The sequence below is a fragment of the Oryctolagus cuniculus genome, chromosome 11 (genome assembly GCF_964237555.1).
Source record: "Oryctolagus cuniculus chromosome 11, mOryCun1.1, whole genome shotgun sequence".
Lineage (NCBI taxonomy): Eukaryota > Metazoa > Chordata > Mammalia > Lagomorpha > Leporidae > Oryctolagus > Oryctolagus cuniculus.
This window is the reverse complement of record NC_091442.1, coordinates 28,414,022-28,440,093: the sequence shown is the minus strand read 5'-3', so window position 1 is coordinate 28,440,093 and position 26,072 is coordinate 28,414,022. Positions and strand designations below refer to the sequence as shown.

Below are 26,072 nucleotides of genomic sequence, written 5' to 3'. Positions count from 1 at the left end.
GAGTAAGTAGACCCGCCCATGGCCACGTAGATAGTTTATAGCAGAGTTTGGATTCAAACAGGCAGGGTGGCTCTGCAGACTGTGCTCTTAACTGCAAATGTTAAATGCCCTAATAATACAAAACATGATTAGGCTGGCGCCGCTGCTCACTAGGCTAATCCTCCGCCTGCGGTGCCGGCACCCCGGGTTCTAGTCCAGGTTGGGGCACTGGAGTCTGTCCTAGTTGCTCCTCCTCCAGTCCAGCTCTCTGCTGTGGCCAGGGAAGGCAGTGGAGGATGGCCGAAGTGCTTGGGTCCTGTACTTGCACAGGAGACCAGGAGGAAGCACCTGGCTCCTGGCTTTGGATCGGCGCAGCGTGCTGGCCGTAGTGGCCACTTGGGGGGTGAACCAACGGAAGGAAGACCTTTCTCTCTGTCTCTCTCTCTCACTGTCTAACTCTGCCTATCCAAAAAAAAAAAAAAAACAAAACAAAAAAACCACGATTAAAGCAGGCAAGTACAGTCTAACTTGTAAGGCACAGCTAAACACTGTCATCTGTGGTAACCAAATGAGTTTCAATTCAGTAAGTAGTTTCTGAATGTGCACCCTCCCCCAACCCCTTGAACCAGACATAATTTCACTTAAGGGAATCTGTCTAAGACAGAAGAAATTTGAGTCAAGCAGATGGAATGGATCACAGAAAAGTGAACAGTGATTTTTCCTGAAACAGGAGTGACAGTTACATGGTAACTGGGGGGCGATCATTTCCTTTAGTCCTCAGAGAAGCCCTCAGGGGGAACCTATAACTCTATTATAGACCAGGAATGTGAGGTTCAAAGAGGTCAGAACCTGCCCTGTAACACCTGGTTTCAGATTCAAATCTCTGATTCTATCCCTGGAGTCACTTACACTTCAGTCCAGTGATTCAAGGAGAAAAGAGGGCTGGGCTAAGGCCCTGAACAAAACAGTACTGCAACCTAGCTGTTTCTCTGACCCTCTCTTCTCTCAATTTTTTTAAATTTATATTATTTATTTATTTAATTAATTTATTTAAATTTATATTTATTTATTATTATTATTTAATTTAAATAATTATTTATTTAATAATTTTATTATTTATTATTAAGAGTTACAGAGACACAGAGGGAGACACAGAATAGAAGAGATTTTCCATCCACTGGTTCACTCCCCGAAAGGCCACAGTGGCTGAGCCTGGACCAGGTCAATTAAAAGCAGCTTTCAGGAGGAGGCTTTTAAGGGTAGAGCTAGTAGCTCTGCAGCTCCATCCAAGCACCTATCTCTTTTTATTTTATTTTATTTATTTATTTATTTTTTTGACAGGCAGAGTGGACAGTGAGAGAGAGAGAGAGAGAGAGAGAGAGAAAGGTCTTCCTTTGCCGTTGGTTCACCCTCCAATGGCTGGCGCACCTCACTGATCAGATGGCAGGAGCCAGGTACTTCTGGTCTCCCATGGGGTGCAGGGCCCAAGCACTTGGGCCATCCTCCACTGCACTCCCTGGCCACAGCAGAGAGCTGGACTGGAAGAGGGGCAACTGGGACAGAATCCAGCGCCCCGACAGGGACTAGAACCTGGTGTGCCAGTGCCGCAAGGCGGAGGATTAGCCTAGTGAGCCGCGGCGCCGGCGCACCTATCTCTGAGGACAGTCATCGTCAGAGCTGGTGAGTGCAGGTGGCTGCGGGAGCACCACTAATCCAGTAGCAGAAAGGGGCAAAAGACACCTAAGAGTCACTTTTCTCAGGGGAGTTCTCCCATAGCACTTCCCTTTGGTAACTTAGTTACGGGGCCATAGTTAACTGCAAGGGAAGTGAGGCCTACTCACTGGAACTCTATCTGGGTCTTCTATCTGGCTGCAGGGTTCCAAGTACTTGGGCCATCTTCTGCTGCATTAGCAGGGAGGCAGATTCAAGTGGAGCAGCTAAGATACAAACCGGCAGTCATATGGGATGCTGGCATCACAGGCAGCAACTTAACCTGCTGTGTCACAATGCTGGCCCCTTGAAACCCTCTTTCTAGTTCTACCCCTGGCCACTGGCCTTCTGTTCCATATATAATTGGCACAAGACATCTCTATCATTGTCCTTCCCACAATCCCCTTGGATCCCTCCCATTTTGAAGCTAATTTTATGATGTAGTCTCTCTATCCTATAGTCTTCACTCTCTTGCATCATCAATAAGCTCCCCTCTTTTGCATGTATTTTCACTCTTTTCTACCCTTAAACACGTTTACAGCTACCCCCCTCAGCTAGCCAGAATCCCACTTTTTCCTTTCTTCTTTTTAAAAAATTTACTTGCTTATTTATTTATTTATTTGAAAGGCAGAGTTATAGAGACAGAAAGGTAGAGAGACAGTGAGAGAGATATCTTTCCATCTGCTGGTTCACTCCCCAGATGGCCCCAAAAGGTAGGGGCCTGGTCCAGGCTGAAAGCCAGGAGCCCAGAACTCCATCTGGTCTCCCACGTGAGTGGCAGGGGCCCCAGCTCCTGTCCATCCTCCGCTGCCTTTCCAGGCACATTAGCAGGAAAGCTGATAGGAAGTGGAGCAGCTGGAACCTGGACTCAGTTCTCCAATATGGGATGCCAGCGTGGCAGGCAGCAGCCTAGCTCACTGTACCACAACTCCGGCCCGTTTCCCTTTTTCTTAACTCTAGCCTAACTAGATAGTCCTAAGAATTCCTTACATCCAGGTTTTACTACTTTGGGGAAATTTTATTTCTTTTGAGAAACGGTATGGCTACAAAACACGAAGTTAATCAACGGACGAATAAACTGGGAACAAAAGCAGAGCAGAGATCACGTGCAGACCTGAAGGAGGGAAGGCCTCGGCAGTGGTGGCTGCGGTGCTGGAATTCCCCTCCCAGGGCTCCGTCCAGGCATCTGTAAACTGGTTTTCTGGAAGCCACGTTCCATTTGGTGAAATGGTAGTGCCTACAGAACTGGTGCTTGCTGATCTTGTGGTCCCATTGACAGAGTCTGAAGAATTGACAGTGGTTACGTAGATGGGTCCGAGAGTTAGATTTGAGCTGACTGTTGGTGAAGTTACTGAAGAAGTTACTGAAGAAGCTGTATTTGAAGTTTTGGTCTCTTTTTTAACTGATTCTGCTGTTGATGCTTTAATTGATCTCGTAATTTCTATGGAAGGTGAAACTACAAGCACCAAAAAATAAGACAATGTCACACAAAACATGAAGCTCAAAAGTTGTGAGATACAAGGAACAAATTTTAATAAGCTCTCAAAGATGTGGAGACCAGGTAAAGATGCCCCCACTACAAACATGTACATTTTTATCTAATGCCAAGGGGAAACAGAGTTCTTAGTCCCTCAGAATTAATATACAGAGTCTGAAGTACCAACATTTTTTTTTTATTTTTCAGGAAAAACACATTTCTTTATTTAAAATAATATGTAGTAAGTAAAACAATGATGAGCATAAAATACAATTCAGATTTCCAAATATATGTATTTTACTATTACTTGAGTAAAATTTTAATATTCTTTGTAAAAGATACTATATTATTCAAATTCTAATCACTAAATGTGAAAACAAAATGCTATTCTAAACACCAGCTTTATGATGCGACAATTTACCTGTAGTAGCATTGTTGGCACTGACATGAATCAGACCACTGCCAAGAAGAGCAAGAATGAACCAGGAACCCATGCTGACCTGAAAAATAAAGGAACATGTTAGGTGAAGTAGCATATTAATTTTCTTAAAAGATTTATTTATTTGACAGGCAGAGTGACAGAGAGAAAGGACACAGAAAAGGAAAGATCTCCCTTCCACTGGTTCACTCCTCAAATGGTTGAAATGGCTGGGGCAGGGCAAGGCTAAAGTCAGGAGCCAGGAGCTCCATCTTGGTCTCCCACATGGGTAGCAAGGGACCCAAGTACTTGGGCCATCTTCTGCTGCTTTCCTAGGTTCATTAGCAAGGAGCTGGACTGGAAGCAGAGCAGCCAGAACAGTTGGCAGTTCAACTGATACTCTGATATGGGATGTTGGTATTGCGAGCACTATAATGCCAGCTCCTGGAGTTACTATGTTATCATAACTATGTCCAAAAAACTCACCAAAAAAGTATTTTGGGCAGAATCTTCACAGGTGTTACTAAAAAGTAAGTACCAAACAGAAGATCTTTTGAGAGCCTGTTTTGCACATTCCCCAGGAGTTCAACTTTTTTTTTTTTTTTTTTTTTTTTTTTTTTTTTTTTGACAGGCAGAGTTAGACAGTGAGAGAGAGAGACAGAAAGAAAGGTCTTCCTTCCGTTGGTTCACCCCCCAAATGGCCACTACGGCCAGCGCTGCGCCTATCCGAAGCCAGGAGCCAGGAGCTTCTTCCTGGTCTCCCATGCTGGTGCAGAGCCCAAGCACTTGGGCCATCCTCCACTGCTTTCCCAGGCCACAGCAGAGAGCTGGACTGGAAGAGGAGCAACCGGGACAGAACCGGTGCCCCGACCAGGACTAGAACCCGGGGTGCCAGCACCGCAGGCGAGGATTAGCCTAGTGAGCCGCAGCGCCAGCCAACTGAATTTTATACATATAAAAATAGATCTTGGGGTAGACGTTTGGTGGAGTTGTTAAAACACCAACAGAACGTATTGGATTATACCAATACTAGGTTTGATACCAAGTTCCTGATTCTAGCTTCTTCCTGATGCAGACTCTTTTTAAGCCCCCGAACTGATTCTATCTGCAGCTTTACATTCTTCATAGAGAAAACTATGGAGAAGGTAGGTTGATTATACTAATGCACTACAACCTTTCACCTACCCCAAGCCATATGAGAGGACAGTGGCACATTCCTGCCAGTAACAGAGGCTCATTCATCCATTCATATGTCTGTGTCTTACACTGAGCTAGCTACTGGAGAAACAATTGGGAAGTATTCCTGCCAGTAACAGTGGCTCATTCATCCATTCATATTTCTGTGTTCTACACTGAGCCAGGTACTGAAGAAACAACTGGAGAGTAATAAGCTCACAAGCTTCATCTTCATAAGACTCATAGTCTAGAAGTAAATCAGTGTAGAAGTCATTCTCTAGGGGTAGCAGGACATGCCTCCCTAAGGGGCACATGAAAATCTCTGGGGAGAGGAAGGAAAGAAGAGAGGGATGTGCAGGTAGTGCAAATGCACCCCAGAAGCTTGCCATGACAAGCATGGTAATGCTGAGCAGGGAAATGGGTTTAGCAAAGTGGCCATTTCTCATGTACAGCCACATCAGATTTGACTACTTTCGTATTCTTCCTAGGCAGTGAGCATTAAACCAATGACTTTTTTTGTTTGTTTAACAGGCAGAGGTAGACAGAGAGTGAGAGTGAGAGTGAGAGTGAGAGTGAAATGAGAGAGAGAGAGAGAGAGAGAGAGAGAGAGAAAGAGAGAGAGAGAGAGAGAGAGAGAGAGAAAGGTCTTCCTTCCGTTGGTTCACCCCCCAAATGGCTGCTACGGCCGGCGCGTTGCACTGATCCAAAACCAGGAGCCAGGTGCTTCTTCCTGGTCTCCCATTGGGTGCGGGGCCCAAGCACTTGGGCCATCCTCCACTGCCTTCCTGGGCCACAGCAGAGAGCTGGACTGGAAAAGGAGCAACCGGGACAGAATCTGGCGCCCCAACCAGGACTAGAACCCAGGGTGCCAGTGCCGCAGGAGGAGGATTAGCCTAGTGAGGTGCGGCGCCGGCAAACCAATGACATTTTAAGTCTGTGAAAAATGTGGATAGTGAACTAACATGGATCTCTGACAGAAGCCATCTCAATTCCTAATCGACCATAACCCCAAACTGAGAATGTACACAGTTCTCTCCACAAGGGTGAGGAACTCAACTGAAAGGCTGACTCTTATAACATGTGTATTTTTGATATACAGGAAATTTTTCCTCCTAACATTATGTATTTGAGGAAAGGAAGTAGAACCATCACCCTACTCCTTACAGCAAAATAAATTCCAGATGGTTTAAAGAATTCTTAAAACCATATTTTATTCAGGGGTCAGTGTTGTAGTATAGCAGGTAAAGGTGCCACCTGCAAAGCTGGCATCCCATAAGTGCAGCAGATTAAATCCCGGTTGCTCTACTTCCCATCCAGCTCCCTGCTAATGTGCCTGGGAAAGCAGCAGAAGATGGCCCAAGTCCTTGGGCTCCTGTTACCTGCCACCCACATGGGAGAACTGGAAGAAGTTCCTGGTTTCTGGCTTCAGACTGACCTAGCTCTGGATGTTGCAGCCAGTTGGGGAGTGAACCAGTGGATGGAAGATCTCCCTCTTTCTCTGTCTCTCCTTCTCTCTCTCTGTAACTCTGCCTCTCAAATAAATATTTTTAAAAACACACAAAAATATTTTATTTATTTATTTGAGAGGCAGAGTTACAGACAGTGAGAGGGAGAGACAGAGAGAGGGGACTTCCATCTGCTGATTGATTCCCCAAGGGGCCCTAATGGCTGGGGCTGGTCCGGGCTGAAGCCAGGAACCAAGAACTGCACTCTGGTTTCCCATGTGACTAGCAGGAACCCTAGTACAGGGGCCATCTTCTGCTGTCTTCCTGGGCACATCAGTGGAGAGCTGGATGTGAGGCAGGGCAGCTGGGACTTTAATTCATTCTCAGATATGAGATGCCAGCATTGCGAGCAGAGGATTAACCTACTGTGCCACACCACTGATCCTATTTTCTAGATTTTAAATTAAAGAGCATGTCTTTATAAATAAAAATCAGTGGAAGTTAAAAAGACAAGTTTAATCACAGTGCATGAATATAAGAAGCAGAACTTAAAGATAGAAAATATAGGAAGTACATGCATCAAGTGAGAGAACACAAACAGAACGTACACATAGTGACAGAGGTAGAAAGGACTTGCATGTGTGGAGTCAGAGCCCTGTCAGAACTTCACATCCATGTCAAGCCACAGGCTACAACCAGGAAAAACCCCAATGAAGGCCTCATTCTTCTCAGAGATCAAAACCCTCAGGAAACGCCTGTGACTCCCTGACCCCCTCTACCCCCATCACCCAACTCATCTGCAGCCACACCTATCCTTACTTCCCTTCTTCGGTCTCCAAGCATCCCAGAACTGCCTGTCTGGAAGCAGCAAACTCCTTACTCCTGAAGGTTGCCACATGCAAACCACTTCTCTGGGAGCCTGCTCTGACACGCCCTGTTCCTGACGGTTTTGCCTTGTGATCTCTGGGCAGAAGACTGCCTGCGGCCTGTAGTTTTCTGCCCCTTCCGAAGATCTAATATTCTCCTGGATGACTTCAACATCCACAGAGGACAACCACAAGCCACATCTGGACCAACCTCTCAGTTCTTTGACTTCCTCAACTCCAATGACCTTATACCTCCACTCCACTCAAACCCCCATTAACAATCAATGGCTGCACTCCAGGTTCTGTCATCAGCCAGAAAAGGTTTTAGACTGAATCTCCACTCACACTTCCTATCCTTGCAGTTCTTCTCTTAGGTCTGCTGCACCTGTTCTCCAACCTCATCCAGGCCTTCAGTCCCTTCAACTCTTCTCCAATTTATTTTTTCTTTTAAATTATTTATTTTATTTATTTGAAAGAGTTACTGAGAGAGACAGATACACACACACACACACACACACACACACACAGAGAGAGAGAGAGAGAGAGGTCTTCCATCTGCTGGTTCACTCCCCAAATGGCCGCAACAGCCAGAACTAAGCTGATTTGAAGCTAGGAGCCAGGAATGTCTAGGTCTCCCACATGGGTACAGGGGCCCAAGGACTTGGGCCATCCTCCGCTGCTTTTCTAGGTGCATCAGCAGAGAGCTGGATCAGAAGTGGAGCAGCAGGGACTCAAAACGGAACACATATGGGATGCCAAGGCTTTAACCTGTTGAGTCACAGCACCAGCCTCCTCCAATTTCTTTTTTTCTAATATATGTGCCCTGTCTTTATTTCCCTCTCTACCAAACCAAGAAAAGTTGCTGTTAATTTAATCGCTATTTTGCTAATCCCCTAAATTCCTCTGTTATCCCAACAGAGGAAAAAAACCCAGTCCTCAACTGGCAACCTTATACTTCTATTGCCAAATGCTACTTAAGAAAAATTAAATAAGCCACAACATTTCTATCACTATGGATCACTATTTCTGCCTCAGTGGAACCCCGAACAACCTTTCTGTATTTCCCTAGTCTGCTTTCTCTCCAATTCTCCATTCTACCCCTTCAACTATCTCCTCCCACACCCTTGGCTATTGGCCTCACTTAGACTTCCAAGAAAAGAGAAGCCAATGGACTGGGCCATCCTTAATCCCAGTCCCATATCTAGAAATTTCCTCCCAAGAATCTCAGTCCTTTGGAATCCAGCCCTGTTGATCTCCTGCCACCATCCCTAGCATTAACTGCAGTACTTAAACACTATTAAAAATTCCTCAAAGATGAAAAACTCCTTTGCATGTACATCAATCATTACTCTAGTCTGCTTCACAGCCAAATTTCTAGAAAGAGTTGTCTCCAGGGCAATCTGGCTTCTTTTTCCAGAATTCCACTAAAACAGTTACCTCAGTATTAAAGAATGATCTCTTTAAAAATATGTGTAATTCATTCACAAAGATCAATTTTCCTAATGTTTTATAAAGAGTTTATAAAGGGTCCGGTGCTGCGGTACAGCATGTAAAACCACTGCCTGCAGTGCTGGCATCCCATATGGGCACTGGGCTCAAATCGTGGCTGCTCCACTTCCGATCCAGTTCTCCGCTGTGACTTGGGAAAGCAGTAGAAGATGGTCCAAGTTCTTGGGCACCTGCACCCACGTGGGAGACCAGGAAGAAGCTCCTGGCTCCTGGTTTCAGATCAGGTCAGTTCTGGTTGTTGCAGCCATTTGGGGAGTGAACCAGTGGATCAAAGACCTCTCTCTCTTTCTCCGTCTCTGCCTCTCTGTAGCTCTGCTTTTCAAATAAATAAATGAATGTTTAAAATAAAAAACCAAGAGTTCTTAAAGATTAATAAAAAAGATTAACAATCCGAGTGAAAATGGGTAAAAGATACACATAATTCACAAGAAAAACCAGTTATCTTAAACCAGTTATCAAAAGATGCTCAGCTTCACTCATGATAAAAGAAAGCCAAATTAAAGCTATGCTGATGCCAGGCCGGCGCCGTGGCTCAATAGGCTAATCCTCCACCTTGCGGTGCCGGCACACCGGGTTCTAGTCCCGGTCGGGGCGCCGGATTCTGTCCCGGTTGCCCCTCTTCCAGGCCAGCTCTCTGCTATGGCCAGGGAGTGCAGTGGAGGATGGCCCAGGTGCTTGGGCCCTGCACCCCATGGGAGACCAGGAAAAGCACCTGGCTCCTGGCTCCTGCCATCGGATCAGCGCGGTGCGCCAGCTGCAGCGGCAGCCTTTGGAGGGTGAACCAAAGGCAAAAAGGAAGACCTTTCTCTCTGTCTCTCTCTCTCACTGTCCACTCTGCCTGTCAAAAATTAAAAAAAAAAAAAAAAAAAAAAAAAAAAAGCTATGCTGATGCCATTTCTTACCTATCAGATTGGCAAAAACTTTAATAATACTGCATTGCCTAGAGTTGAGTATGTAAATAGGAACTCTCATATAATCTGTAAATATTTATCAGTTACTAAATCTCTTGACCTGTCTGTGTCACATCTGCTTCAGTGACACCCCGTATTTTCCCAAATTCATTTCTTTTACCCATATCATTCTCTGAATGGAAGATTTTAAAAGCTGGTTCTACAAAGAAGGTCTCGTCTGTATGTAGACAAATAGTTAAAAGGCCTGGATCCCAGGAAACATGTACTATCAGCTATCAGAAGGGCACCAGCCAGCCTGGCTGCAGTCTGCTGACGCTGGAACCATGTGCACACATTCTAACACCAGCAGTGATTGTTAAAGAGCCACTATTGGTGATGTCTTAATTTTATTTAAAAAATCAGTTTGGCAACTATTGACAAAACTAAATATACACTTACTTTATGATCCAGTAATTTCATTACTATATATTTATCTAAGAGAAGCAATAAGCTTATTTCTAGAAAAAGATTTACATAAGAATGTTCATAATAAGAACTGAAAATGACCCTGATGATCATAAGTAAGAAAATACATAAAGGGTATTATATTCTCACAGTGATATTACTCAGCAGTAAAAGGGAAAGAATTACAGACATATAAATAAAATGAATGAATCTAAAACAGCATTATGCTGAGTAAATACTGTCTGACACTGAAGAGCATATAACATATGGTTCCACAAATATGAGATTCCAGAACAAGTAAAACTAATCCAAGGTGAAAAACATCAGAAAAATGGTTGTCTGAAAAAGAGACTAAAGATTTGCTGGAGAGGAACATGAGGTTACTTCTTGGACAACGGTGATGCTGTGTGTATTGACAGCAGTTGGACTGCACACTGTAGTAGGATTACATGGGTATACACGTTTTTCAGAATTCATTGAATGATTATCTAAGATTTATGCATTTCACTGTATAACAATTTTACATCCCAAAAAAGACCCCATCTATAAAGAAATACCTATTGTACTCTAGTAAATAATAAGCATATTAAAATATTTGGGAAGGGGCCGGCGCTGTGGCGTAGTGGGTAAAGCCGCTGGAAACAGTGACAACATCCCACATGGGTGCCAGTTCGAGTCCCGGCTGTTCCACTTCTGATCCACCTCTCTGCTATGGCCTGAGATAGCAGTAGAGAATGGCCCAAGTCCTTGGGCCCCTGCACCCACGTGGGAGACCTGGAGGAAGCTCCCGGCTTCTGGCTTTGGATTGACCCAGCTCCAGCTGTTGCGGCTGACTGGGGAGTGAACTAGTGGATGGAAGACTTTCTCTCTCTCTCTCTGCCTCTCCTTCTCTCTCTGTGTAACTCTGACTTTAAAATAAATAAAATAAATCCTTAAAAAATAAAATATTTGGCAAGAAGTGTACTGATATATGTTATTTACTGTGAAATACATTTAAAAAAACAAATTGATGTATATATAGAGGAATAGATCGATGGCCAGATGCATGATAAAACTGTGGGATCCTGACCGGCGCCACGGCTCAATAGGCTAATCCTCCGCCTGTGGCGCCGGCACCCCGGGTTCTAGGCCTGGTTGGGGTGCCAGATTCTGTCTCGGTTGCTCCTCTTCCAGTCCAGCTCTCTGCTGTGGCCTGGGAAGGCAGTGGAGGATGGCCCAAGTGCTTGGGCCCTGCACCCGCATGGGAGACCAGGAGAAGCACCTGGCTCCTGGCTTCGGATCAGCACAGTGTGCCGGCCGCAGCGGCCGTTGGGGGGTGAACCAAGGGAAAAAGGAAGACCTTTCTCTCTGTCTCTCTCTCTCACTGTCCACTCTGCTTGTCAAAAAAATAAAAACCAAAAAAACTGTGGGATCCTGATGAGGATATAACTTTTCTGTATTTGAAAAAAATTATAAAATATAACTAAAATAATCAGTTCAGGGAGAACTGACATTTTTCAGTTACTAAATCTTTTTTTTTTTTCACAGGCAGAGTGGACAGTGAGAGAGAGAGACAGAGAGAAAGGTCTTCCTTTGCCGTTGGTTCACCCTCCAATGGCCGCCGCGGCCGGCGCACTGCGGCTGGCGCACCGCGCTGATCCGATGGCAGGAGCCAGGAGCCAAGTGCTTCTCCTGGTCTCCCATGGGGTGCAGGGCCCAAGCACTTGGGCCATCCTCCACTGCACTCCCTGGCCACAGCAGAGAGCTGGCCTGGAAGAGGGGCAACCGGGACAGAATCCGGCGCCCCGACCGGGACTAGAACCCGGTGTGCCGACGCCGCTAGACGGAGGATTAGCCTAGTGAGCCGCGGCGCAGGCCACTAAATCTTTTTTTTTAAGATTTATTTATTTATTTGAAAGGCAGAGTTACAGAGAGGCAGAGGCAGAGAGAGAGAAGTCTTCCATCTGCCAGTTCACTCCCCAAATGGCCGAAACAGCCGGAGATGGGTTGATCTAAAGCCAAGAACCAGGAGCCTCTTCCGGGTCTCCCACGTGGGTGCACGGGCCCAAGGACTTGGGCCATCTTCTACTGCTTCCCCAGGCCACAGCAGAGAGCTGGACTGGAAGAGGAGCAGCCGGGACTAGAACCGGCACCCATATGGGATGCCCGCACTGCAGGCGGTGGCTTTAACCCACTACGCCACAGCGTTGGCCCCTTAGTTACTGAATCTTATACTCAAGTCTCTTAACTTATTAAAGTTTTATGTTCCTCAAAGTACTGCTCTTTGCCCTATATATTTCCTATTTTACATTATGTCACCATTGTGAAAAGAATCTTCTAATGTCACTTATTAAAGCATTACTAAAGCATTTGTTATTTTAAAAGCTACTGGTTCTCCTCTTCCATCATTACATATTTTCTAAAAGATTTATTTACTGTTTTATTTATTTGAAAGGCAGAGTTACAGAGAGGTAGACACACAGAGGTCTCCATCATTACATATTGTAAGCTCCTTTTTAAAAGTCAGGTATGCTCATTACAAGAAATACAAACAGGATGAGGTATATAAGGCAAACATGTCTCAATTACCACCTGGTAGTCCAATTTCCCAAGTGAATACTAAACACTTCCTTCTACATGTCTTTTCTTTTTTAAAGATTTATTTACTTGAAAAGCAGTTACAGGAAAGGCAGAGAGAGAGAGAGAGAGAGAGAGAGAGAGGTCTTCCATCCGCTGGTTCATTCCCCAAACAGACGCAACTGCCGTAACTGTGCCGATCCAAAGCCAGGAGCCAGGAGCTTCTTTCAGATCTCCTACAGGGGTGGCAGGGGCCCAAGGACCTGAGCCATCTTTTACTGCTTTCCCAAGCCACAGCAGAGAGCTGGATTGTAAGTGAAGGAGCTGGGACTTGAACCCAGCACCCATGTGGGATGTTGGCACTGCAGGCGGTGGCTTTACCCACTACGTCACAGCACTGGCCCCTAAACACTTCCTTCGACACCATTTAGAAATTTCCTGTACTACACCAGCATACACCACACATTTAAAAGACAATAAGCAGATATTATATATACTGTCTGCAGCCTCTATTTCCACTACGTTTTCCATATCCACGCATTCAGCTATACCACAATTATTTTAACGAGTCCTGTTTGCCTTTTTTAAGAGTTGATTACATATTATTTCCTTCCCTATTCCATACATCATTTTCCATTAGGCAACTGTGATCTGAGAATAAAGAGAATTATATACTCTGGGAAAGTCAAAAGAATGGGGAAAAATTCAAGCTTCTAATTGTTTATTTTTCAAAACACCATGTGAATCATAAGCCTTTGGTTGACTGAGAGTACTGAGCAGCTGAGCAGGGAAGCTTTGGGAGATGAGTCATGAAGTCTGGGCAGTTCCTTGATAGACAAGACACAATAGAGGGTGCACTGTTCTCTCTCGTACTCCACCACACCCAGACAAAGGCCAATATATAGTCTATTTCATTACAAAAATATTTTTTATTTTTTTAAAAAAGTTGTTTCTACTACATATTCATTAGAGTACTCAGAGAGCAGAGTCCAACGCTCAAATCACTGAAACCAAGATGCCATTAGCAATACTTAAAAGCCCTAGGATAAAAAGCGAAGAAAGTTCTGAAAAATCAGAGCTGTTGCTTTCCTGATAGTGAATGCTTGAGGACATTTCCTAAATGTTCTTAAAAGTCAAATTCAACACAGTAGATTCCAGGGATGTATGTGGAGACTCTGAATTCTCCAAGGGGACACAGATGGTATACAACGCTTACTTGCTGTTTGTTCAGTCATTCACATTTACCCTCTCTTCGCCAATTCTCACCAAGCCTGCTCCACTGACAGTGGTATTATTACATACCCACTATGATATGTTGCCTCAGGTGAGGGGGGAAAAGGTCCTCTCTGAGATGGTAGGCAGGTAGTTAGTGAGGGACAAGGAGTAAGGACTGTCAACACACAAGCCTTGTGCACCATCCAAATTGCACCACCTTCTGTGCTGATTCAACAAAGCTGAACACACTTGGCACACCCACTCCTTATCATGCATCTAAGCCTCACTTTCCATTATATGCCAGACACCATGATACCCTTCTGGGGTCCACCATGTACAATGCAGGCTCACCCCAAACCCTGCCTCCTTTGAACAGGGTTCTGTCCTGTGCACCACCCCTTATCTTATAAAAAGATGACCTCAGCTGGGTGAGGGCGATTCTCCCTCTTGAGGTTGCCTGCACTCATGGCTAAGTGTGAACCATCCCTTTGCTTCTCAATAAATCCCACTTTTCTCCTCATCTCTACCTATGTCTCCTGACATATGGGAAGACAAGAACCTAGACCAAGTCTAGCTGGGGGTCTCTCTGAGTCCAGTCAGGACTCTTGGTCCTCACAATATAATCTGGGGTCCCAACCTGTATAATTTCTCTATAAAAACCTTGAATGTAAATAACCAATTGATTATATCTGTTGACATGCATTTCAGGGGTAAATTGTTTGCAATATATAGAATGCACTCAAGGTAAAGGAACCATTCACAGGTACACCACATACCTGCTAAAGAATTCTTTGGATTCTGGCCAAAGAGCAACATTCCCTGCCCAAATACACATTGCGGCTGTCACTGGACCCTTAGGCTCTAAGAGTCATGCATGCCACTCTCACCCCAGAGGAAGGAGGAGGAAAACTGCCTTTTAAGGAGATCATGCCCATTTCTCAGCGAGGAGTGAACAAGTCAGTGAATCCTAACTAAGGAGATAGAAACTAAAGTGTATTATGAGAGTTCCAGGAAGGTGGTTTTTTTCCTTGCCCTCCTTCCTGTAATCTGGAATTTGGATATCACAGTTAGGGCCCCAGCAGCCATTCTGGACACTGAGGTGACCTTGAAGATAGCAGAATAGAGGTTAGAAAGAGACTAGGTTTCTGATGACACCGTCAAGCTGCCACATGAGTCCTACTGACCTTCATCTTTTGTATATTTGAGAAAGAAGTCTATTTCATTTTCTGAAAAACACAACCACTCTCAGTCCTGTTACAGATACTCGTAAGGAACAGGACCAATTCCTCACATTATGATGTGTGATGATCTAGGAGGCTGCTCTGCCTACATTTACTCAAGAGAAAGTGTTATGAGGAATCAACACCATGGAGTCACCACCAGCAAAGGAAAGCTCAACTAATTGCACATTCCCAAGAGTTGCCAGACTTTGACTATGGAGGCTTCCACTAAGTTGTTCTATTCAAAGTTGAACATTCCACTTTTTTTTTTTTTTTTATTTGAAAGACAGAGTTACAGAGAGAGGTAGAAACAGAGAGAGAGGTCTTCCATCCGCTGCTTCACTCCCCAGACGGCAGCAATAGCTGGAGCTGCACCAATCCAAAGCCAGGAGCCAGTAGCTTCTTCTGGGTCTCCCAGGTGGGTGCAGGGGCCCAAGAAGTTGGGTCATCTTCTACTGCTTTCCCAGGCCATGGCAGAGAGCTGGATTGGAAGAGGAGCAGCCGGGACTAGAACCAGAACCCATATGAGATGCCAGTGCTTCAGGCCAGGGCTTTAACCTGCTGTGCCACAGCACCGGCCCCAAACATCCCACTTTTAATTCATTATTACTGGTACAATATGATCAAGCAACAGGTATGAGTTATCTCAATATTTGTGCATTTTATTACAGTGAAATCTCAACAGCAACTATTCAGGTTAGATATTCTCATTACTCTCATGTTGCAGATAAAGAAACTGGGTGATGGTTAAACAGCTGGTAAATTGTGGAGCTGCAATTCAAATCCATGACTACCAGGCTTTTCTTTACTGCCATCAAAAAACTGAGCCAGTTAATACTAAAGTGAGTTTGGGTATACTAAAGCAGGAATTTTTAGGGGAGAGACGCTTGAACCAAACTTGGAAATATAGAGTGGTTAGCCTACAAAAGGTTTAGACACAGTCTTTGAAGCAGGACTTGGATGCTTGAAAAAGTCTGTCTGGACCCAGGAATGAAAAGCAGCTGTGTAAGGGCATCAAGCAGGAGTTCAATAAGTATCTATAAAATCAATGTGGGGGTCAGCACGGTGGCATAGCAGGTAAAGCTGCCACCTGAGGCATCAGCATCCCATAGGAGTACTGGTTTGAGTCCCAGCTGCTCCACTTCCAATCTGGCTCCCTACTAACGCACCTGGGAAAGCAGTAGAAGATGGCCCAAGTACTTGGGGCCCTGCACCCATGTGGAAGACCCAGAAGAAGCTACTGGCTCCTGGCTTCTGATCGGCCCAGCTCTGGCTACTGCATTCATTTGGGGAGTGAAGCAGCGGATGGAAGATCTCAATCTCTCTCCCCCTGCCCGTAACTCTGCCTTTCAAATAAATAAATAAATACATCTTAAAAAAAATCAATGTGAAAAGGCAGGCATGAAAGAATGGGGTTAGCGAGAACAGAGGAGGGAACAGTGTACTCAATGAGGTTGGAGAAGGCTGCAATCAGTTTAGGAAGGGGCCTGTAGGCCACAATAAGAACATTTTTGTTACTGCTTTTTGGCATTTTTTCACTCAAAATAAAGTTTTGACTCAATGAACCAGTAAGCCTTGAGGAACAACCCAAGGCTTTAGTACAGCGGGACTGACAAGAACACTTGGCTTTTAGAAACAATGACTGATAACAGAGTAGGAGATCAGCTGGTGGAGCTGCGGTGAGGACAGTGGCTGATGGAAGCCTCCAGAAGTAATCTTGTAATTACAGCAGGAGGACCTCAGAGCGGGGCAGGGATATACAGGAGACTGAGAGGAGAATTTACAGAGAGAGGAGGGTCCATTATCGGATTTAACTGAATGGCAAGGCCAGAAGTTCAGGGATGGCTAGTTTGGGACATACAGAGGGAAGGCAATTCAGTTCTGCACATGGGAATGTGCGGCTCTACAGTACATGTTGTACCTGGTGGGGAGGGACAGAATGGCAGGCGATGACAGAGCAGCTGCCATGGAAGTCAGGCAGAACGCCAGAGAAGGGAAAAGGACAGCTGTAAGAGCGACAAAAGCAGCAATGAGCAGGCCAGGCGGGAGACATCTGAAAAGCACAGGAGGCAGAAGTAGGTGGGTGCTGACGAGTGGAAAACTGCAACATGCCACCAAGGGAGGGTGGAGTAGGAACAGCACACTGAGGGCTGCCAGCCAGAAGGAACAGCTTCGGAAGGCCTGGAAATCAACTTTCTTCTCTTGTCTTCTTGAGAAAGGCAGTGTAATATCAGTGAAATCCAAAACAAAGAGAACAGGACCCTCAAATTAGTGGGGCTCAGTGGCACTGCCATAAATGAAATTACAGAGAATGAAATCTGGCCACTAAGGCTGTGCAACAGATTCTTCAGTTCTACTGCCTTTAAATTAACCCAAACCAAGATCCAGTTTAGCGTCATGATAGAGATGAGCCTGCAGGCAGAGAAGCAAGTAAGATTACTACAGTCAAAAATAAATAAATAAATAAAGAAATAAATAAATAAATAAATAAAACTAGGTTTGGTATAAATTTATATTGACGATTAAGACAAAGACGGGGCTGGCATTGTGGTGTAGTGGGTAAAAGCCGTTGCCTGCAGTGCTGGCATCCCATATGGGCGCTGGTTTGAGTTCTGGCTGCTCCACTTCCAATCCAGCTCTCTGCTATGGCCTGGGAAAGCAGTAGAAGGCCCAAGTCATTGGGCCCTGCTCTGGCGTTGGAGACCTGGAAGAAGTTCCTGACTGCTGGCTTTGGATTGGCTCAGCTCCAGCCGTTCCAGCCACTGGGGGAGTGGACCAGCATATGGAAGACCTCTCTCTCTCTGTCTCTCCTTCTCTCTGTGTTAACTCTTTCAAATAAATAAAAACATCTTTAAAAAAATAAAAAAGACAAGGAGCAATAAGGAAAACTGTTCTGCTTACAGCACACCTTGGAATAAACCACTGAATATATGAAACCAAAGTATAATACAGTTATCTGGATAAAATAAAAAATAAACCAGGATAAATTGAAAAAAAAAATAAAATGAAAAGAATCCACCTACCAATGTGAAGGCTTGCTACCATAAGTAGGACAATGTGGCATTAGCAAAGGGATAGATAGATCAATGGGACAGAACATAGAATAAGAAACACACGAATAGCCCAAATAATTGTTGGCAAAGGTGCAGAAGCATTTCAATGGACTGCCTTTTCAGCAAATGGCACTTGGAAAACTGGATGTTCACATCCAAGAGAATGAAGCTGTACCCGTACCTTGTACCGTGTAGATAAATGGACTCAAAATGAGTCAAAGACCTAAAACTAGAAAACTTAGTTCATTATACTGTAACATCAGCCCCCAAAGAATAAATTTTTAAAAAATGTTCTTTTATGGGAGCCAGTGCTGTGGTATGGTAGGTTAAACCTCCACCCATGGTGCCAGCATCCCATATGGGTGTTGGTTTGAGTTTTGGCTGCTCCACTTCTTCTTCTTCTTCTTCTTCTTCAAGATTTTTATTTATTTATTTGAGAGGTTGAGTTACAGAGGAGGGAGTGACAGAGAGAAAGGTTTTCCATCTGCTGGTTCACTCCCCAAATGGCTGCAACGGCCAGAGCTGCACCTATCTGAAGTCAGGAGCTGAGAGCTTCCTCTGGGTCTCCCACATGGGTGCAGGGGCCCAACGACTTGGGCCATCTTCCATTGCTTTCCCAGGCCATAGCAAAGAGCTGGGCCAGAAGTGGAGCAGCCAGGACTAGAACCGGCACCCACATGGGATGCCAGCACTGCAGGCAGAGGATTAACCTGCTACACCACAGCGCTGCCCCTGTTCCACTTAAGATCCAGCTCCTTGCTGGTAGCCTGAGAAAGCAGTCAAAGATGGCTCAAGTGCTTGGGCCTCTGCACACATGTGGGAGACCCAGAAGAAGCTCCTGGCTCCTGGCTTCAGACCAGCCCAGTTCTAGTCATTGTGGCCATTTGGGGAGTGAACCAGGAGATGGAAGACCTTTCTCTCTCTTTCTCCCACTCTCTATAACATTTCCTTCCAGATAAATAAATCTTTAAAAAAATTTTTTATAATGTAATTTTATTATTATTTACATAGAGTGAGGCCAACAGTTCAGAAGACAATTGCCACCAGAAAGACATAGTTTCAAAGACAAAGGTGCATTGCATGCCATTCAGAGACCAGATGAGAAAGCACCAGGTTAGTCTTTTTTTTTTATTTCAAAGGCAAAGTTACAGAGAGGCAGAGGCAGAGGCAGACAGACAGATCTTCCATCTGCTGGTTCACTCCCCAGATTGCAGCAATGGCCAGAGCTGATCCAAAGCCAGGAGCCAGGAGGTTCCTCCAGGTCTCCCATATGGGCGCAGGGGCCCAAGCACGTAGGCTATTTTTTACTGCTTTCCCAGGCCATAGCAGGGAGCTGGATTGGAAGTGTAGCAGCCAGGACTCAAACCAGCACCCATATGGTATGGCGGCACTGTAGGAAATGGGCCACAGCCCTAGCTCCTAGGTTAGTCTTAAGGCAGAGGGAACAAAGTGAAAACATGGACTAGGGGCTTTATTATAGTTTCAATGGAAGGAATGGTGAGATAGAATAAGCAGATTCAGGACTGTCTAGTTTGAATAAATGCAGTGGGTTCTGGGGCACAGGGCTATCCCTAGTTGCCTGGGAGCTGGTCTTGAAGTAAACATGGCAGGGACAGCAGGTGGATTGTGGTCCAGAGTATGAGAAAGGAGGTGGCTGGGATATAGTCTCTGGGTTGGTTGGTCTGCATTTGAAAGGCACTCACCACGGCACGTGAATTACCTCTCAGGAATTGCCTAGCATCAGAAACACACGTTTGATACAACGCTACAAGACCTCTCTTGTAAAAACTAACCTACGAGAAAATATATCATAGCTGCTTGGGGATGGAGAAGTGGATGAGGGCAAGAGGGAGAGCTTACAAAGGAGTACAAGGAAACTGAGGAATGATGGATCTATTCACACTCTATTGACTGTGATGATAGTTTCATTTCTGCACACACATCAAAATAGAGAGCTGGACTGCAAGTGGAGCAGCTAGGACTCAAACCGGTGCCCATATGGGATGCTAGCACTGCAGTCTGGGGTTTTAATCCCATGGGCTGCAACGCTGGCCCCAAAACAATAGATATTATACTTTAAAATGTGCACAGTTTATTGTATGTCCATTGTAAAGTTGTTTTAATATCTACAGAAATAATCAATGATAAGAAACATATTAAAAGAACACAAAATGGTCAAGCAATAAAAAGAAAGCCAAAGAATAGTTCTCTGATAAATTAACAGGCAAAAAGAGAAGGCACAAATACTATGCATGAAAAATGAAAAAAACAAGACATAGCAGAAGAAAACTTGAGAATATTATCGACAACTATAGGCAAGTAAGTTTGAAAACTTAAGATAAATGGATAAATCTCTAGAAAAAGAGAACTTAAAACTAACTCTGGAAGAATAAAAAAAAACTCTGAAACTCATGTAACCACTATATATGTGAATTAGAAGTTAAAATTTTTCTTACACAGAAAACACTGGAACCAGATGGTATTATAGGTAAGAGAGCGAGAGGAACAAAAAGGGGAATAATTCCCATTTCTTTCTAAGCAGAGAGCAAAACCTGGTACTAAGATTGGGTGAAAACTTTTATTCAAAGATTTTATTTAATTTATTTTAAAGGCAGTGTTACAGAAAGAAGGAGAGACAGAGAGAGATCTTCCATCTAGTGGTTTACTCCCCAAATGGTTGCAATGGTCGGGCTGTACCAGGCCAAAGCTAGGAGCTTCATCTGGGTCTCCCACGTGAGTGGCAGGGGCCCAAGTACTTGGACTACCTTCTGCTGCTTTCTCAGGTGCATTAGCAAGGAGCTGGATTGGGAGGTGGAGTGGCTGGGACTGGAACCAGGGCTCACATGGGACACCAGTGTGGCAGGTGGCTGTTAACCTGCTGCGCCACAATGCAAGGCACTGGAAGAAATGCTCTAAGAAAGGAAACGACAGGCCCACTTTCACATATAGATATAGACTGAGAAATTTCAAACAATACTAACAAATTAAATCTTATATATAGACAACATAAATCACGATCAATTTGTTAATCTAATATACATATAAGGATTTTTATACCCTAGCACAAAGTCACCAATTCGTACTCCAAAAAATGTTTGCTAGTTTGAGGGAAAACTAGTAACGTGTACATGTTAATAAGAAGGAATCACATGGGAAGGGAAGGAAGGTATTAAGAACAGTGGAAGAGGTAGGATGAATATCAGAAAAGTGAGGAAGTGTAATTGGCCATCTTCAAGGTTTCTCTGTGAAGTATGCAGCAAGGTCAAAGCTAAGAGAGAGGGAGACAGTGGGATAAAGTGTTTAAAGGTAAGTATTGAGGCTGGCACTGTGGCATAGTGGGTTAAGCTGCCACCTGCAATGCTGGCATCCCATATGGGTACTGGTTTGAGTCCTGGCCGTTCAGTTCCATTCCAGGTCCCTGCTAATGTGCCTAGGAAAGCAACAGAAAATGGCCCAAGTGTTTGGGCCTCTGCATCCACGTGGGACACCTGGAAGAATCGCCTGGCTCCTGGCTTCAGCCTGGCAAAGCCCCAGACATTGCGGCCATTTGGGGAGTGAACCAGCAGGTGGAAGTCCTCTCTCTATAACTCTGCCTTCCAAATACATTTTTAACAAAGTATTGACACCAGGCAGTCCTTAGGGCTGGGGACAGATGAGACCTATGCTCTAAGCAGTAATGATTTGGAGAACGTACATAATTGAAGTTTTGCTGGATGAATGTAAGATCTATAAGCAATGGGGCTGTGTATTGGTAAATGAATGGCTTCATTGCTGAATCACAGAATTAAGAACTGACAGGCAAGGAAGGTAGATAGTAGAGATGAAAAGAGAAAACAAAGGATTTAAGTGGCTAAACCCCTGAAGGTGTTAGAGAAAATGTAATAATGAGAACAATACAGTAGGCAACCTGGATGCCCTAAGAGACTAATTTGTTTAGAACTGTTTGGAACCTAATATAACTGATGAGATGCAATCCTTGAAAAATCAATAAACACAGCTACCTCTAGAGTTTCAGGTTCCTTGAGATGTATGGATTTTAGCAGAATGCATTTTTCCTACCAGTAAAACATAAACCCTTTAGCACCCCCAAATTATGCCACAAGAAGCTTACTAAATATCCCTCTAAAAATTCAGGCTTGCTTTTCTCCTCTAGTCCTACAGTCAAAACTTGAAAAAACTGTTTCAGTGCCCACTACCTTGTTTTAAAAAGTTAATTAGAGTACCTGTCTAGGTTATTTGAAGCATTCATCAACTTCCTATCCAATTGAACTGACAAATTATCTACAGGGAAATTTTATATATAAATAATTTTAATATGAATATGTCTTATCTATTAGATATTGGCAGAAACTACCTTCTATGCATATGACACTAATCAATACCAAAAGCGCTTATCTGGAAGGAGGACCTTTCATGGATTCAGTGTTTGCAGAGTTCCTGCTGAGCTAATCATAGTCCAGTGTGTACTCTACGAAAGCAACCATGAGACAGGCATGGGGGAGGGGGGGCTTAATTCTCTCACAATGCCTGTGGAGAGTCTGGCAGTGATGAAAGCCTAGAAAACTCATGAAAGGTCCTTTTATAACCAGGGTGAATGTGGAGCACAAAAGCAAAGTCAGATGACCTACTTAAAGCTTTGCTCTTACTGATGAAAATTCATTCTCATTCCAGATTAGTCTCTTTCTAGAAAAAAAAAAAAAACTTGAATAACAGTTGTAAAATTAAGATATAGGAATTAAAACTCTACTAAGGTCCAATTTTTCCTTCTCAAATATCAACTCAAATCCTAGCATCTGTGGCCAAAGACAGAAAATACACAGAAGGTTCTGAGAGGTATGCTCATGTCCTTCAGTGTTAACAACACGTTCTCTGACTGCTAGGCTCCGAGGAAATGGAAGTTCTACAATCCATCAATCAGACCAGAAGTATTAGCTAGTAATATTATGAAAGGAAGTTTCTTAATCTCTTTCTGGAACTCATATAAAGCAAACAGATGGTAAACCTCACTTGCACGGAAATGACAGTTCAACTTCCTTCAAAGCAGGGAACCACTCATGTGTTCATTTGTTCAACTAAGTTCCCTGTCTTAAGCCAGGCTGGGGAGGCCAAGAAGGAAGCAGTTCCTGTCCTGGAGGATCTCCCATCTAAGGAGTTTTCTCACCTCCCTTTCTCCTGTTACCAAACATTTCAGCTTAGTCAATAAATCTACTTCCATCCAGGAAGCAGATGAATTTTTTTTCAAAGGTTTATTTATTTAATTGAAAGGCAGAATTATATGCAGAGGCAGAGTCAGAAGCAGAAGGGGGGGGGTCTTCTATCCACTGGCTCACTCCCCAAGTGGCCGCAACACTAGAGCTGAGCTATCCGAAGTCAGGAGCCAGGAGCTTCCTCCGGGTCCCCCATGTGGGTGCAGGGGCCCAAGGACTTGGGCCATCCTCCGCTGCTTTCTCAGGCACATCAGCAGGGAGCTGGATTGCAGTGGAGTAGTTGGGACTCAAACCAGCGCCCACATGGAATTCAGGCACTGCAGGTGGCCATTTGGGATGCAGGCATTGCAGGTGGCGGCTTTACCTGCTACACCACAGCGCTGGCCCCTATTTTTCTTCATTTTGATCCATTTACTCCCCTTTCCTTTAAACAGGAGATTCAGATGGAAATCTGGGCTCCTTGTTTTGGCCTGGCCCAGCTCTGAATGTTGTGGGCATTTGGGGAGTGAACCAGTGGATGATGATCTTTCTCTGACTGTCTCTCCCTCTCCCTCTGTCATTCTGCCTTACAAATAAATACATAAAGTGGATCTTAAAAAACAAACAAACAAAAGGTAAGGGCAGGTGTTTGATAATGTAATTAAGGTGCTGCTTGGGATGTCCACATATCCTTTTGGAGTGCCTGGGTTCAAATCCTGGATCTGTTCCTGACTCCAGTTCCCTGCTAATGTGCACCTGGACAGGCCGGCGCCGTGGCTCAATAGGCTAATCCTCTGCCTGCGGCGCCGGCACTCTGGGTTCTAGTCCCGGTCGGGGTGCCGGATTCTGTCCCGGTTGCCCCTCTTCCAGTCCAGCTCTCTGCTGTGGCCCGGAAGTGCAGTGGAGGATGGCCCAAGTCTTTGGGCCCTGCACCCGCATGGGAGACCAGGAGAAGCTCCTGGCTCCTGGCTTCGGATCAGTGCAGTGCGCCAGCAAAAGAAGACCTTTCTCTCTGTCTTTCTCTCTCTCACTGTCCACTCTGCCTGTCAAAAAAAAAAAAAAAAAAAAAGTGCACCTGGACAAGCAGTAGGTGATGGCCAAGTACATCGGTCCCTAGCACTCATGGGAGAGATCCAGATTAAATTCCTGGCTCTCAGCTTCAGCCTGGCCCAGGCCTGGCCCAGGCCTGTTATGACAGCACTGGAGTGAAACAGTGCATAGGGCCAGTCTATCTTTTACTTTTTCTCTCTGTCCCTTTGTTTCTGAAAGACAAGTAACTAAAGATGAAATAAAAACTTACCAAAAAAAATCCAACAGAATTCATTACTAGTAAAGTTGCAGTAAAAAATTACTAAAGAGGGCCGGCGCCGCGGCTCACTAGGCTAATCCTCCACCTGCGGCGCCGGAACACCGGGTTCTAGTCCCGGTCAGGGTGCCGGATTCTGTCCCGGTTGCCCCTCTTCCAGGCCAGCCCTCTGCTGTGGCCAGGGAGTGCAGTGGAGGATGGCCCAGGTGCTTGGGCCCTGCACCCCATGGGAGACCAGGAGAAGCACCTGGCTCCTGGCTCCTGCCATCGGATCAGCGCGGTGCGCCGGCCGCAGCGCGCCGGCCGCGGCGGTCATTGGAGGGTGAACCAACGGCAAAGGAAGACCTTTCTCTCTGTCTCTCTCTCTCACTGTCCACTCTGCTTGTCAAAAAAAAAAAAAAAAAAAAAAAAAAATTACTAAAGAGTGTTCTTAAGGTAGAAGAAAAATAATCCTAAAAAGATTCAGAAAGGAGGCAAGAAAAATGAAGATGATAATATGTAGATAGATGTAAATGAATGTCAACCACGTAAAACAGTAACAGTGTCTTATGAAATTCAAAACATATATTATGGGGGTTGGTACCGTGGCTCAATTGGCTAATCCTCCGCCTGAGGTGCCAGCATCCCATATGGGCACCGGGTTCTAGTCCTGGCTGTTCCTCTTCCAGTCCAGCTCTCTGCCGTGGCCCGGGAGGGCAGTGGAGGATGGTCCAGGTCCTTGGGCCCTGCACCCGCGTGGGAGACCAGGAGGAGGCACCTGGCTCCTGGCTTCAGATCGGCATAGTTGCGGCTGTGGCGGCCATTTAGGGGGTGAACCAACAGAAGGAAGACCTTTCTCTCTGTTTCTTTCTCTCACTGTCTGTAACTCTACCTCTCAAATAAATAAATAAAATCTAAAAAAAAAAAAAACACCCATATATTATGAAATACACAATGAAAAGAAGGCATAAATGAATTTAAAAATGTTTCAAAATCTTTGCATTGTCTAAGATGAACCAATGTTCTAATATACTAATTACATTAATGTGATAAGTTTAGGCAGTGTATTGTAACTGTAGAGTAACCACTAAAAGAATGAAAGAATCTATAACTTTCTATTTATTTATTTGACAGGCAGAGTTAGACAGCGAGAGAGAGAGAGACAGAGAGAAAGGTCATCCTTCTGTTGGTTCACCCCCCAAATGGCCACTATGGCGGGCGCTGTGCTGATCCAAAGCCAGGCGCTTCCTCCTGGTCTCCATGTGGGTGCAGGGCCCAAGCACTTGGGCCATCTTCCACTGCACTCCCGGGCCACAGCAGAGAGCTGGACTGGAAGAGGAGGAACTGGGACAGAATCCGGTGCCCCAATCAGGACTAGAACCCAGAGTGCCGGCGCCGCAGGTGGAGGATTAGCCTAGTGAGCCGGTGCCAGCCATCTATAACTTTAAATATGGGGCAGCAGTTGAGGGCACTGTGGCATAGTAGGTAAAGCCACTGATTGCAATGGCCTGCCAATTCAAGTCTCAGTTGCTCCACTTCCCATCCAGCTCTCTGCTAATGGGCCTGGGAAAGTAGCATAAGATGGCCCAAGTGCTTGGATCCCTGCACCCATGTGGGAGACC

At 44.9% G+C, this 26,072-nt stretch overlaps 1 protein-coding gene across 8 annotated transcripts in view; it reads right to left on the bottom strand.

Annotated features, from left to right (window-relative positions):
- The window catches only part of PTPRA (protein tyrosine phosphatase receptor type A), a 147,784-nt gene that overhangs the window by 58,828 nt on the left and 62,884 nt on the right, over positions 1-26,072 (bottom strand). For all 8 annotated transcript variants that reach the window (XM_008256241.4, XM_051845207.2, XM_017341731.3 and 5 more), the window contains 2 exons: positions 3,588-3,666; positions 2,804-3,145 (listed from right to left, as the gene is read on the bottom strand). In XM_008256241.4, coding sequence (XP_008254463.1) covers positions 2,804-3,145; positions 3,588-3,666 — 421 coding nt within the window. The remainder of the gene's footprint in view (positions 1-2,803; positions 3,146-3,587; positions 3,667-26,072) is intronic.